Source organism: Enhydra lutris, unplaced genomic scaffold (assembly GCF_002288905.1).
Source record: "Enhydra lutris kenyoni isolate GAN:26980312 unplaced genomic scaffold, ASM228890v2 scaffoldscaffold2, whole genome shotgun sequence".
In the NCBI taxonomy this organism is placed as follows: Eukaryota; Metazoa; Chordata; class Mammalia; order Carnivora; family Mustelidae; genus Enhydra; species Enhydra lutris.
The window spans coordinates 32,978,151-32,993,845 of record NW_019154086.1 but is presented as its reverse complement, the minus strand read 5'-3'; the positions used below and the strand labels follow the sequence as shown (position 1 = coordinate 32,993,845).

The 15,695-nt window shown below is 40.1% G+C and overlaps 1 protein-coding gene across 5 annotated transcripts in view; it reads left to right on the top strand.

Annotated features, from left to right (window-relative positions):
• LOC111151358 (potassium voltage-gated channel subfamily A member regulatory beta subunit 1) overlaps positions 1–15,695 on the top strand; it is a 393,149-nt gene that overhangs the window by 309,885 nt on the left and 67,569 nt on the right. For all 5 annotated transcript variants that reach the window (XM_022509353.1, XM_022509326.1, XM_022509336.1 and 2 more), the window contains exons 4-7: positions 1,990–2,069; positions 3,174–3,218; positions 6,123–6,167; positions 7,962–8,005. In XM_022509353.1, the coding sequence (XP_022365061.1) occupies positions 1,990–2,069; positions 3,174–3,218; positions 6,123–6,167; positions 7,962–8,005 (214 nt within the window). The remainder of the gene's footprint in view (positions 1–1,989; positions 2,070–3,173; positions 3,219–6,122; positions 6,168–7,961; positions 8,006–15,695) is intronic.

Sequence of the window (15,695 nt, the reverse complement as noted above, 5' to 3'; positions counted from 1 at the left end):
TAAGGGCACCATCTCCCCTTTCATGTCTGCTCTCCTCTTTACTGTATCTGCTGTCTGCTGCAATGAGCCCAGCTTGCCCAGGTCAGAGTGTGCAAGGCTGGCCTCTGAAATACATCATTTCAAAATTACAGTTCTAAAAACTGCACAATAAAGCTGTCATGAACGGCCGCAGTCGCCCTCACCTCAGATGCAGACCGGACATTTAGCCACTGTCCTTCCAGAGAACAGCTGTGACTTACACACAACACCCCTCCCCCCCACCCCGCTGAGAGAACGCCAGCAAGCAGGAGGCGGGGAAGCCCAAACCACAGCCCCGCCTGCAGCGGAATCGCCTGAGCTCAACCATTTCCATGAGGGAAAAAGCAGGCCAGTAGCAATGAATTCCCCTCCCCAGTTTTTCTGCCTTCTCTCTGATTCCCGTGAGCTCAGCACAAAGCATGTACAAATTGTGAATCCTGGGATGACCGTGCTGTGACGTGCTCATTGACAACCACCGATGCTGCCTTGGGAGCTGGTGATGTTCCCATTACTGGGAGAATTCAACCATATATCAAACAGCCACTTGACGGGTATTATCAAAAGGACCCAAATATCACAATAGATAATTCTGGCAGGTGTCTTCCTAAGATGATTTGGCTTCATCATAAAACCAAGATATTGGTTACTCATGTGAATATTTATAACTATGATAAATATATATGTATCACTATCTTCTAGCACTTAATTTTCAGAGTTTTATTTATATTTTCTTATCTATAAGGTAGTTAGGGTTCCTGGAATTGCACGTCACAATAAACTCAAGTCAAATTGGCTTTATCCTAGGTAGAAATTAAAGTTAAGACAAGTATAGTTTTCCCCATTATGACATAGGCCAGGGTTTGCACCGTGTATTTTCCTTGTGTTATGTCACATCACATACTAAGTTATTCTAACACAGCTATTATTCTAAAGGATTGGAATAATGGACTCCCTTTTGCTAGCCTAATAATTTTCTTGATATGCTGATTTTAAAAACAACAGGGAAAGACTTTATCTTGCAAATGCTGATGAAGCAACCTCAGCCTGCAATCAAACACGTAATGGAAAAATCCATTTTAATTACTTGTGAGGTGTGTGATTTTTCAGTGGACCAGTAGGTCTGTCAGCAAAATGAAAAAATGTCCTCTCCCCTGTTGTTTATCGCTGTCCCACTACAGCCTCCCCTCCAGGCGTTGTTTTGGGAACACTGGTACTCTTACTCTTGGTACCACTGGATGCTTGCCCTTGGTGTCCAGCAGCACATAGGAAGGAACAAGGAGCGTGGGGATGTATTTGCAGGCTAAGTGGTGGGGAGCGGGATCCCCCGAGCCAGCACATGCCCCCACTCCCTTCCCTCTGCCATCCAGCTGGCTGGTGGCTCCGTGGCTGCGGCCGGGGTTTTGCTGAGCTACGGGTGCTGTGAGATTTACAGCAGTTAGGGCTCTGTCTGACCTCTGGTTCATCAGCACAGTCCACTAAGCCTCGAGCGGAAAAAGCACAATCTTTTAGGTCAGGAGTCACCCAGCTGCCAAAACCTATTGGCTTGGAGAAAAGAGAAGAAGAGAAATGGAGTCACCAGTGGTACAACTGACACTCTTTGTCAGAGAGATTACGATGCCGCAGAGAATGCTGTCAAACCAGATCTTCCAAGCAGAGTGAGAAACACAGATCTCTCCACCTCACCTCACCCTGCTCCTGAGGGCTGACTTATCCCAATGCCGAAGGAAATCTCTTAGGGCCCGGTCTCTATCTGAGGCAAAGGGTGTTTTCCCCCTATAAAGCTTTCCCCCTATATATGCTGGTATCTTGAATCTTCTTCTTTTTCATTCTGTAATGCAACCGATAAAAGCAAGGAGTGGTTATAATGAGATTTCCGTGTTCTTAAAGACCAGCAGAGGATTACAAAGTGGTTTCCTGGGTTGGGAAACCATTTGGCTTTTCTGAACGACCTCCACACACACCATCTTGCAGGTTGCTGAACGGCTGATGACGATTGCCTACGAAAGTGGAGTGAATCTCTTTGATACCGCTGAAGTCTATGCTGCTGGAAAGTAAGTCACTGCCTCTCTGTGCCCCTCAAGTGGCATTTGTGGTACCAAGAGTCTGCCCAGACCATGGCTGACATGACACTCTGGTGGCACTGCTTTTCTCCCTTTCTGTATCCCCATCCCCTGAGTTGGAGGTATTGACTGCCTCTGGTCCTCTCTGCCCACCCAAACCTTCCCGCCCCTGGCCCCGTTTGAAGAATGGACTGAAAACCTCGCCATGGGCCACCTGAGGGGCAGAGGTGGCTGGTACCAGCGTGGTGACAGAGGAGATCAAGAAATGTGAGTTGGCTACCTGAGTGAGGGAGTAAGCGAGCAGATTCCAGCGTACTGGTTTCAAAGCTCATCCTGTTATTTTGTAACCGCATGTCATTGTTCCTTACCACCGCCCCCTCCCCGAGGGAAACTGGGGCGTCCTCTCTGTGGGGAATCTGGGACTGCTTTTCCCATTGGCAGGCCCGTCCCTCCACCTAGTACAAGGAGAGCAGGGATTAAAAGTGGGGTCCTCAGAGATGCCAAGAAATGTAGTCTGTTTTTTAGGAGGGCATTTCAGACCCCATTCTGAGGACAGAGAGGACTGTGGGAGAGCCTTGCTGCTTTTGCGAGTGAAGTCACACTAGCTCCAACCTTCGCATGGACCCCAGAGCAGGCTGGGGCTCTGAGACAGGACTCACGGCTCAGTCAGGCCATGTGGGGAATGTGCCCTCGTGCCAGGTCTCATTGTCCTCCCTGGTCACAATCGAAGATCATGGGAATTAGAAGGGAAACCTTGACTCCCACTGGACTCCGCCAAACAGGATGTTTATACACGGGATCAGTGGTTCAAAAACATCCAACTGCCAAATGACTCTGTTGTTTCTTAGTATCAGGACCACAGGCGGTCTCCTGCCAGCGTGTCAGGATTTGGCAGGTGCTTCTGGAATGCTCCAGGAGCCGGATTCTGCAGGCACAAGCAGAAACAGCAGAAACTGTGCTACTAGCCGAGAGCAGCTTCTATTTTTGGGACATGTAGGCACGGAGAGTCAAACAAGGAATGGCTCTCGTGGTTTGGGATTGACTCTTGCATTTCCAGGACGCTGTATCCTAAGCCATTTTCTGTTTCCCTTCCAGGGCTGAAGTGATTCTGGGGAGCATCATCAAGAAGAAAGGCTGGAGGTAATGCATTCACCAGAATCATGTACTTGCCTTTAAACACACTGTTATTATTTTGTACCAGAGAAGGGAAAATAAAATTGCATGACAGCTGAACAAAAGGCTGTCAAAAAAAAAAATAAAAATCAATTCTTGGTAAAGAGATGATTTATAGCGGTTTGAAAATAAATACCAACAAGTTCATTACTTGTGCTTCAAAGGGTATTGACAAGTCATCGATCGCAATGAATTACCACGGGGTTGAACCGAGAAGGAAGGGATGTTCACGAGATAGTCAACGCATGAAAGAAAGTGGCATTTTCATGGCTTCTCCCTGCCATTTGTGGTAATTTGGTGAAGGAAGGAAGCTATAGGAAGCTGAATATCTATGCAGATGTGTCTATGTTCACTGTTCATTTTACTAACAACTCAGGATGCAAAGAAATAATGAAGAAAGAAGTCTTTGTGGCAAATGGCCAAAAGGTCCCTTATCTGAACACAATTAGCCAGCACCTCTGCTGTGTGCAGGAAGCCCTATTATCTGGGCATTCAGCAAAGTGCTTCATCTTCTGTCATTGATGGGGTCACATCCTGTCCCATGGCGGGCTATAGCCAACGCCAGTGGTAAAGAGGAATGTCTCCCCTGTAGGAGGGTGGGGAGGCAGTCCCCCCCTACTGCACTGTGCTTGTCAACCACGACAGCCACTTCATCCCCAGCATGAGTAGAAAATCAGGCCAAGACCACGGAACTATCTGGGGTCCTCCTCCTCTCTGGTAGAAGATCAGCTCTTGGCCAGATAAACAAGAGCTCTGCAGTATTAATGGAAAAGGAAACCCAGAAATTTATGGAGAGATGAACAAATAAAGGTTGGTGACCCACTTTCTCCCTCTCCCTGCTCCTCCTCCCCTACTCCAGGGATTGTAAGGGTATTTAGAGAAAACTATATTCAACCTTAAATATGGAAAAATATTCACAGCCCCGACCAGTCCTCCACTTTGCTGGAGTTCCGTTCCCACTCAGAAGGCTGGCCCATCCATCATCTCCCAAACAGGGACTCCCCACTCTCTTAGGGCTCCTGGAACCAAGTGCTGCAGACCCCGTGCCTTCAGACAATAGAAGTATGTTCTCTCACAGCTCTGGAGGCCAGAAGTACAAAATCAAGGTCTGGGCCAAGCCATGCTCTTTCTGGAACTCTGAGTAGACTCCCTCCTTGCCTCTTCCTAGCTTTGGGCTTTTGCCAGTAATCTTGGGCGTTCCTCAGCCTGCAGCTGCAGCCATCCTCTGCCTCTACTATCAGATGGCCACCTCCTCCGTGTCCGCCTGTGTGTCTTCTTAAAAGGACACCAGTCATATTGGATTAAGGTCTGCCCCTACTCCAGTATGACCTCATCTTAATTTAATTACATCTGTAATGACCCCATTTCCAAATAAGCTCACATTCTGAGGTACTGGGAGTTAGGACTTGACTATGCCTTCTTAGGGGGCACAGTTGAGCTCATGACAGAGAGCTTGGAGATGAGTCCACCAAGAGCCCCACGAACTGTGCAGCAAGGGGCGGACTGGCAGAGGACACCTGATGTACGAGGCGAGGATGTACAGCTCTGGCCGACCCAGCCGCTCCGAATCATCGAGAGGACTGCATTCATTTTTTATGATATTCCATCCGTCCTCTTCTTGAAGCTGTGAAAATGTTTGCTAAAGGAGACCTGGCTCCCCTGGGGCAGATTGCTGTCACACTAGGTATCGTGAGGTTGATGGATTAACCTGGAAAGTGCGTCAGGCCTTCCGCAGTGTGTAATCTCTAGACGCAGGGATCTTTAGAGCTTCCGTTACAGAGATTCAAATTACTTTTCAGGGAATTAACTTCCATGGGATGGGGTTGCTGACATTTTCTACAAATTTTTCCTGTGGCAGCTAAGCTGTTGGAATTGTCACCCGTGTTCCCCATTGGTTATCATTCATCTTGTGAGGCTCTTATTTCTCCGCCCGAGGCATCGGCTCCTCGGCTGATGGAATTTTAAATGCCTTATCTCAAATACTCCCAAAGTTTGGCCCTAACCTTTGAATCTCAAATGATTTTTTTTTTCCTAGACCAGTTCAATTGAATTACAGACCTGGAGAAGCTAAATCATACTGAGATCTGCCTCCTGATTGTAAATTATGTGACTGTAGTTCTCAAGACACCTTTCCTATTCCACCATCGTGATGACACCATGGCCTTTTCCTGCCCTTGGGTGTGGTTTGGAGAACGCAATAAGTTTGCTGATGAGATTTCCACATCTCATTCCCTTCGGAGTAAAGTGGTTCAAACCTTGAGTTAAGAGCTTTAGGACTGTTTTCGTAAAATAACACTTCCATTTAATGAAACACTCAAAGAAAATTTATTCCTATTGATTGACTACTCTATCATTCCTCTCTCCCTGCTGTCAGTTACTGCCTGTGAATGTCACAGCTGGAAAGCAGAATAATTCAGAGCCGCTAGGGTCCATGGTCCTTGGCAGAGTGTGGACTGAGCCCCAGGAAAGCTCACACTCAATCAGTGTTATGTCAGATGCTAAATAAGCGTTAATGGGTGCTGCTAAAGCAGTTCATCCTTTAAATCCTCTCACTCACCCTCTCATTAACCATTCCTGCCCCTCCATGCCTCCCACTCATCCTCTTCACCAACCCCCCCATCTGCCTCCTCCACCTGACTCTCCAGGTAAAGGTCATTCCCCTCCAACCTCTTATCTAGGATCTGACTTCACATACCCACTCATCAGCTTCCCTTTGTCCCAATATTTCAGTGACATGAATTAACAAATTTATCTCTTTACCAGTTTTTTTTTTAATGGGAAGTACAATAAATTCTTTCTGGAGGGATAATAATACGACTCAGTGCAAAAACCCAACAATTTATTTAATATTTCTCTCTGTCGAACATATAGGAGGTCCAGCCTGGTCATAACAACCAAACTCTACTGGGGTGGAAAGTAAGTTAAATTACCTCTTCTTTTCTTTACTTGACAGGAGACAACTAGTAGTTCATGCTTTTATCCTTTTGGGCAACCATTTTGCATCTAATGTACTAAAATTAATTGATTTGGAGAGAAAGGTTATTTTTTCTGCCTTGAAGAAAGTAGCAATTAGCCTAGGATTCAATTTTAGCAAGATGCCCCAAAGAAATTTAGTGTAAAGCATGTGGCCACTTGTTACTAAGTAATTCATGGAGATCTTCCAATACCAGCCTCATACTTAGAACCATTTCCAAAATAGAGTTCAAATTTTCGGAAAAGAAAACAAGCACATAGCATCACAGAAGAAAAGCTATTCGAATCTGCCAAAACCCAAAGACTTCCATGGAATGCAAAGATAAAACTATCTTGTCTGGCCCCGCATGTGAGTCTCTGGTCATTTCAGCAGAAGACGTGAGAATGTTGATCAAGAGGACTGCCTTTTGGAGAGTAACAGGAAGCTACCATATCATTCACTGGCAGGCATATGAAAGAGAGGTCCTCCTCTGTCTGTTGTGGGAGGCAAGCAAATTTCACAGGACAAATTGGCCTCTGATAAGCCTACTGGTGTTTGAACTGGTATTTACACAATTCAGCAGAACTTAAAAGTCTGGCTATTCCACATACCTTTTCATGGAAATCACAAATATTTCCATGGAGTCTTAACAAATAACAAAAACAAACACAAACCAACAAAACCTTATTTACCTCCCTATAATGGAGAGGGAGCAGTTGAAAACAAAATTGGAGACAGAATACAGTTCCTTAGGAATCTTCTAATCAAACTGTACATGTATGTAAATACCCCCCCATACACACGCTCATATCATATTGCTATTTTTGAGCCTGTTTATGATGACCATGAAGACAGAAAGATGGACTGTAGATTTTTATTTATCACCTCTAAAAATTCAGGCAACATGGTGCTTGTGAGAAAGGTAGATTTGCTCTGTCTCCCCTCTGATTCATGGTGCTGTTACTCAGTTTTTGCAATGGCACTGAAAGCCTTGCCTATACTTTAGAAATCAACAGGGAGGAAGACAATCCTGAAGACCCATTACATAGCGGAGTACTGCACCCAATACCATCTAATGCTTTTATAAAAGATTCAAAATCACCAAAGGCAGATGGTGAACTACTGTGTTTTAAAAAGAGGTGGCCACAGAGAGTGATGTTGAAGAAATATTTCATGAAGACTTTAAAACTCAGGAACCATATTTCTTTCTAATTGGCCAGAGTGTGAGGATGATCTGGAAAGACAAAAGTCCTAATTAAATGTTTGTCTTCTTCGGATACTAATGTAAGAAAGACTGACATCACATTTTAACAGAAAGTGATTGTTAAATTTCTTTTGCAAGTCAAAAGGCACTTCCAAATGTGCTTCCTTTCTCAGAAAAGCGAAACTTATGGGCGGCTCACGAACTTATGTCAAGGCTTTTTTAGGGGTGGGGATGGTTTGGGTTGAGTTGAGGGTGAGGTGGGAAGGTTGAGCCTTATGTCACGGTATATATGGATGGGGCACGCATGGCTGAGTTGTTAATGATATCATGTGATGAGAGTAATAGTTAATTTATCAGCTGGGGTCTCCAAAGAAAAGGGGCTCAGTGCGTGGCTCACCAGGCTTCTCTCCTCAACCGTGGTGTAGAATTTGCCAAGAATAGGGTATAAAGTTAGCAATTCAATTTAGAGTGATTATTCTTCTGTACTTTTGAAACAGCAATTTTTAAAAAAGCACACCCCCACTCAAAGTCATTTGCTTCTTTTTCTTGTTAGAGCTGAAACGGAAAGAGGGTTGTCAAGAAAACATATTATTGAAGGTAGGTACAGCATTTCATTTTATCTTCATTTGTGGGCTGCTGATTCAGGAAAGGTATCAACCAAATAGGTTCAAAACCCATTTGGTAGGGGGGTGGAAATTCTTTATAAAGAGAATCACAATCAACCACAGTCTCTCTGAGTTTTAATGTAGGAGTGTGGTGATATAGAGAAGACAGTTGGCAACACAAAAGAAAAAGGACAAATTCTCTAAAACTCTTCTCATTTACAGCTGTGCTAGCATTGATAAAACACTTCACTAAGACTTTTTAAAAGAGCTTTATTGAAGTATAATTTACATACCATAAGAGTTTACCCATTTAAAGTGCACAATTCATTGGTTCTGAGTATAACGGAGTTGTACAATCATCACCATAAATTGAATTTTAAAACGTTTTCATCACTCTACAAAGAAACCTAGTACCCACTAGGAGTTACTTCCCACCTTCTCCCTACCCTCTTCCACAGCCCCAAGCCACTGCTAATCTACTTTTGTCTGTATAAATTGGCCAGTTCTGGATATTTCATATGAATGAGACCGTACAATATGTACTTCTTTGTGACTGGCTTTTTTCACTTAGCATAATGTTCATCCATGTTGTAACAGGTGTCAGTACTTCATTCCTCTTTACTGCCAAATAAAATTCCATTGTATGGATAGGCGACATCTTATTTATTCATTCATCGGTTAATGTTTTCATTTTTTTACTTATAAATAATACTGCTACGAATATCTGTGTACAGGCTTTTGTATGGACATATGCTAAGACTATGATACTTTTATTTTATTTAAAATTTTTATTTTATTTTTTTATTTTTTTAATTTTAATATAATAAACATACAGTATTATTACTATACAGTTTCAAATGTATAGTACAGTGATTCAACATTTCCATACATTCCTCAGTGTCCATCACAGTAAGTATACTCTTAATCCCCTTCACCGGTTTCACCCATTCCCCCCACCCACCTCTCTTCTAGTAATCACCAGTTTTTTCTCTATATTTAAGAGTCTGTCCTTTGATTTGTCTCTTTTTTTCTTTTTTCATTTGTTTTGTTTCTTAAATTCCGCATGTGAGTGAACTCATATGGTGTTTGCCTTCTCTGACTGATTTCACTTAGCATTATACTCTCTGGGTCCCTCCATGTCGTTGCAAGTGGTGAGATTTCATTCTTTTTTTATAGCTGAGTAATATTCCATTATATATATATATATATATATATATATATATATATATATGACCTCCTTAACCCATTCATCTATGAAGGAACACTTGGGTTGCTTCCATATCGTGGCTAATGTAAAAAAAGCTGCAATACACATAGGGGTGTATATTATCTTTTTGAATTAGTGTTTCTGTATTCTTTGGGTGAATATCCAGGAGTAGAATTATGGTAATTCTATTTTTAATTTTTTGAGGAACCTCCATACTGTTTCCCACAGTGGCTGCACCAGTTTGTATTCCCACCAACAATGCAAAAGAGTTCCTTTCTCTCCACATCCACACTAACACTTGTTCCTTGCATTTTTAATTTTTGCCATTCTGACAGGTGTGAGGTGATATCTCATTGTGGTTTTAGTTTGCATTTCCTCGATGAGATGAGTGATGTTGAGCATCTTTCCATGTGTCTGTTGGCCATCTGCATATATTCTTTGGAAAAATGTCTGTCCATATCTTCTTCCCATTTTTAAATTGGATTATTTATATTTTTCGGTGCCAAGTTGTACAAGTTCTTTATATATTTTGAATATTAACTCTTTATTGGATATATCATTTACACATATCTTCTCCCATTTGATGGGCTGTCTTTTTTGTTGTTGATGGTTTTTTCACTGTGCAAAAGCTTTTTATTTTGGCGTAGTCCTAATAGTTTACTTTTGCTTTTTTTCCCTTTGCCAAAGGAGAGAAATCTAGAGAAATGTTTCTGTGGCTGCTGTCAAAGAGATTACTGCCTATGTTTTCTTCTAAGAATTTTAGAGTTTCAGGTCTCACATTAAGGTCTTTAATCCATTTGAGTTTATTTTTGTGTATGGTCTAAGAAAGTCCAATTTCATTCTTTACATGTAGCTGTCTAGTTTTCCCAAAACCATTTGTTGAAGAGACTGTCTTTTTTTTTTCTGTTACATATTCTTGCCTTCTTTGTCATAGATTAATTGACCACGTACTCGTGGGTATATTTCTGGGCTATTTTGTTCCATTGATCCATGTGTCTTTCTGTGTTGGTACCATACTATTTTGATTACTACAACTTTGGAGTGTATCTTGAAATCTGGGATAGTGATACCTCTAGCTTTGTCCTTCTTTTTCAAGATTGCTTTGGCTATTAAGGATATTTTGTTCCATATAAGTTTTAGAATTATTTGTTCTAGTTCTGTGAAAAATGCCATTGGTATCTTGATAGGGATTGTGTTGAATCTGTAGATTGCTTTGGGTAGTATGGATGTTTTAACGAAATTTTTCTTTTTGTTGGTGAGCATGGAATATCTTTTCATTTGTTTGTGTCATCTTCAGTTCCTCTCATCAGTGTTTTATGGTTTCAGGGTATAGGCCTTTTACCTCCTTAGTTAAATTGATTCCTAGATACTTTATTATTTTCAGTGCATTTGTAAATGGAATTGTTTCTCTTTCTGCTACTTCATCATTGTTGAATAGAAATGCAACTGATTTCTGTATCTGGATTTTGTATCCTGAAACCTTATTGAATTCGTTTTTCAATTCTAGTCATTGTTTTTGGTGGAGTAGTTAGGGTTTTCTACATATAGTATCATGTCATCTACAAATAGTGACAGTTTTACTTTTTCCTTACCAATTCAGATGCCTTTTATTCCTTTTTCTTGTCTGAGTGCCATAGCCAGGATTTCCAGTAGTGTGTTGAATAAAAGTGATAAGAATGAACGTCCTTGTCTTGTCCTTGGACTTAGGAGAAAAACTCTCATTTTTTACCATTGAATAGATGTTACTTCTGGGTTTTTCATATATGGCCTTTATTATGTTGAGGTATGTTCCCTCTAAACCTATTTCGTTGAGGGTTTTTATCATGAATGGATGTTGTACTTTGTCAAATGCTTTTTCTTCATCTATTGAAATGATCATACGTTTTCTATCCTTTCTCTTGTTGATATGATACATCGCATTGATTGAATTGCAAATATTGAACCACCCTGGCATCCTAGGAATCAATCCTGCTTGATTGTGGTAAATGATTTTTTTTTTAATGTGTTGTTGGATTCAGTTTACTAATATTTTCTTGAGGATTTTTGCATCTGTGTTCATCAGAGATATTGGCCTGTGGTTCTCTTTTTCAGTGGTGTCTTTATCTGGTTTTGGTATCAGAGTAATGCTGGCCTCATAGAATGAATTTGGAAGTTTTCCTTCCTCTTCTGTTTTTTTGGAAGAGTTTGAAAAGAATAGGTAGTAACTTTTCTTTAAAGGTTTGATAGAATTTACCTATGAAACTATCTGGTCCTGGACTTTTATTTTTTGGGAGTTTGTCGGTTACTGGTTCAATTTCACTGCTAGTAATGGGTATATTCAAATTGTCTATTTCCTCCTGATTCAGTTTTGTGAGGTTATAAGTTTCTAGGAATTTATCTAACCCATCTAGGTTGTCCATTTTATTGGCATACAGTTTTCAAGACTATGATAGTTTTTAAAGAGTATTATGCACATGTTAAAAAATTATAAAAAATTACCACTCAGTTATTGATTCATGGAGCCATTGCTTTTGTGATGGCACTCAAAACTTTGTAGAGACTAGAAATTAACAGGAAATAGTATGGTCTTCTAGAACCATTATGTAATAGAATAGTACTCTACCTCGTTGGGAGGATTATGAGAATTGGGAGAAATTTTTATGTATTTCTTATTTATCTACATATAACAAAAATGTTCCACCTGCACCTGTTGCAATAAAGGAAAAATGTTAAATGAACCTATATGGATCCAAGATTTTTATAACTTTAGATTCATAATTAATCATGAAGACCGAAGATTTTTTCTTTTTTTTTTAAACTGGTTTCATTTATGAAATACCAAAGTCAATAAAAACAAGCAATGTACTCTATCTAATCTCACAAACTTTAAAAATAAAAATAAAGAAGTATTCCCTTAGCTTACCTTATCTCATTTCACAGTGTAACAATCTGGGTCATGTCCTTCCCAACTTGTCCCCACAGTTAAATTGATCTCCTTCCTATCTATCTATCTATCTATCTATCCACATTTTCTTATAAGTACAAAAACATAAGTATGAAACCAGGGGAATCAAGCTATACATATTAACCTAAAAAAAAAAACACCTACTTTTTTTGCAATTAAAATAATTTTAGACACACACACCCCCACATACATATGCACTCTAAACATGATTTGTAGGTTATTTCTTGGTTTTAGTATTATAAAGAATTATACAAATGGCCATCCTATGTAAATGTGATAGATACTGGAAGCGGCATCATTAGGTCAAAGAATAATACATATTTTAAATTATTTTCTGAAAAGGATTATACCAATCTGATGGATGAGCTGGTTTTGTTTAGTTATACATTTATTTAGTAATGGTTTGAGCTACTTTTACAATTTTGTGCTTCTTTTTCTGGGAACCAACTCTTCATGTTCTTAAGCTATTTTTCTTTTGAGTTTTTTGTGTCTTGATCTCATTAATTTTTCAGGGATTCTTCGTGTATTAATAATGTTCAGTCTTTGTAAGCTACATGTGTTGCAAATATTTTCTTCCAGGTTGTCATTTCACTGTGAAGTTTTTTCCCTCCCCGTGAACCTAATCTAAAAGATAACGTTGAGGAGCGCCTGGGTGACTCAGTTGGTTAAGCGTCTGACTTTGGCTTAGGTCATGATCTCAGGGTCCTGGGACCCAGCCTCAGTCTGAGTCCCTGCTCAGTCTGAGGGGAAGAGTCTGCTTGTCCCTCTCCCTCTGTACTTCCCCATGCTCATATGCTCACTCACTCTCTGTTTCTCTCTCAAATAAATGAGTAAGTCTTAAAAAAAAAAAAAAAAAAAAAGATAATGTTGAATTTGAAGACAGTCACTGCAGTTTAGAAGTTAGAGATCTTTATTAACCTGCAAAGAAAACTTGGAAAGATCTTAGATTTACACTGGGGAAAAAATAATTTTGGTGTTCAATCATTTAATTTAAAATAGAGAATTTGGGGGCACCTGGCTGGCTCAATCAGTAGAGCATGTGACTTTTGATCATGGTGTTGTGAGTTTGAGCCCCACATTGGACATAGAGATTATTTTTTTAAAAATTTTAAAGTTAAGAATAAAATGGAGAGTTTTGAAGCCAGATCTTGGAGAATATGTTTAAAAAAAAATTTTTTTTAAGATTTTATTTATTTGACAGAGAGAGAGAGATCACAAGTAGGTGGAGAGGCAGGCAGAGAGAGAGAGAGGAGGAAGCAGGCTCCCCACTGAGCAGAGAGCCCGATACGGGGCTCGATCCCAGGATCCTGGGATCATGACCTGAGCTGAAGGCAGAGGCTTTAACCCACTGAGCCACCCAGGTGCCCCGGAGAATATGTTTATATTTATATTTCACATATATGTAATTGTTTAATGGTGATAATTATATCAGTCGTTTGTTCAAAGTTTTTGGATGAGTTTGGTATTTCTCATTAACTGATTCTTAATATATTTGTAAGCACTGGGGTTTGAAACCAAACAAAGAGTGGTTCAAGTTTCAACTGTGTCATTTATGAGCTAGGGGACTTTGTGCAAGTTATTTAACTTCACTAAACCTCCATTTCTTTGATTATACGATGGACTATAAATATTCCTCTCTCGCAATGCTACTATACAGAGAATGAAATTAGATAATTCACATTGAGCACAGTATCTGTCATGTAATAAGCACTTAATAAATGTTATTTTTGTCTTTATCATCATCATTCTTAATAGTGCAACTGTTAGTCTTCATACCATAGATAAGGAAGCCCTTTACTAAGTAACATTCTAAGGCCACCACAATGAATAAGCACATTCTAGCACTAGAAAAGCTTTCTGATTCCAGTCCAAACAAAATCCCTTCTCAGGCCTTGGTGTCCAACTTGATATTGCAAAGTAAAACCCAGCCTGTCTCTTAAAACTGTCATCATTCCTGCTCTAGCACTTGCCCATGTGACTTGAGTCATGTACCATGAGAAATAACCACCCCCCCAAAAAAGAAATAATCCATGTAAGCTTGTTGTACCAAGCAGAAAAACAAGGCAGCAGTGTGTTGCCTAGAAAGTTCTTGCCCCTCTTTTCTTTTTAATCTAATTAATTAAAAAAAGAGATTCAGGCAATGGTTCAGGATGGCAATCAATGGAGAACATAAGATCAAGGAAAAAAAAGAATGGTCAGAGTTGCTGTGCTTTTTACTGAATATCCATTGTTTTTATATTTACCAGTGTGCTCATCATTTCAAAATTCTCTCTTCTAAATCAGTTTTCGTCAAGCCTCAAACAGCATAACAGAAATACTTTAAATTCTCTGTCCCTTTAAACAAGTCAGGAATTCTCTTAGGAGCTGATCTCTCAAGATGAATAAACCAGTTCCGCTGAAATTTAAACTGACCCAGATTCAAACTTTAACACAAAATTTCAAACTTCTGTGACTAAAGAATTGGGATCATTTATTAGGTATGTTGTTACTATTTATTTTGTAGTTCATAGTTTTAGCCAAAGACAAAGATATTCACGAGTCCAAGAGCATCAATTGAAAGGGTAGTTCCAGGCAGGCTGAAATGGGGGAATTGAGTGAATTTTCAGGGAAACAAAGTGGGGGATGGAGGGGACATGAGAGTTCTAGACCCAAAATAAAGTTGGAAGAAGTTTACAAATCATTGTCCTTGGGTTTCATTGATACTTGTTTTGTGATGAAGGTAGCCTTAATGAACATTGGAGATTCTTATGCACATTAAATTTAGAAAGTGTTCTTAGAGGACAAGACAGAGGTCCAATTCCTGTAGAGTTCAGGTCAATTAAGTGCTGGTGACCTTGGCCACCTGAGTTGGTTTACGGAGTATAAAATGAACTTGACTTGTACATAATGCACTTTCGAAAAAAAATCAGATGAAAGACCTTTTCAGTGAACCCAAGTTCCTTTACTTAAAATCCAGTCAGGAACAACATGCTCCTTGGATTCACAAGGAGAAGGTAGAAATTTCACAATGGGAGGTTTATTGTATCCATTTAGAATCCCTAAGTCCTCTCTAGCTCTGAAAGTCTATTCATTCAGCCATTCCACAAACATTCTTTAAGTCCCAATTTTTGTAAGAGTTAAAATTTAGCAGATCAGGGGCGCCTGGGTGGCTCAGTGGTTTAAGCCTCTGCCTTCAGCTCAGGTCATGATCTCAGGGTCCTGGGATCGAGGCCTGCATTGGGCTTCCTGCTCAGCAGGGAGCCTGCTTCCCCCTCTTTCTGCCTGCCTTTACCTACTTATGATCGCGCACGCGCTCTCTCTCTTTCTCTATCAAAATAAATAAATAAAATCTTTAAAAAAAATTAGCAGATCAAGTTTCCTTAGTATAGTATAGGAAAGAATAGAAATAGTTTGGTAAGTCAAACTGTAAGACAAAAGTGTACTGTGTGTGTGCCTTTATAGGCAAAGCCTGTTTCTGAGTGTATATTTGGGCTTCAGGTGAATGACCGTTTTGTTATGTGATCCAAACCACAAACTCACTATCTTGACTTG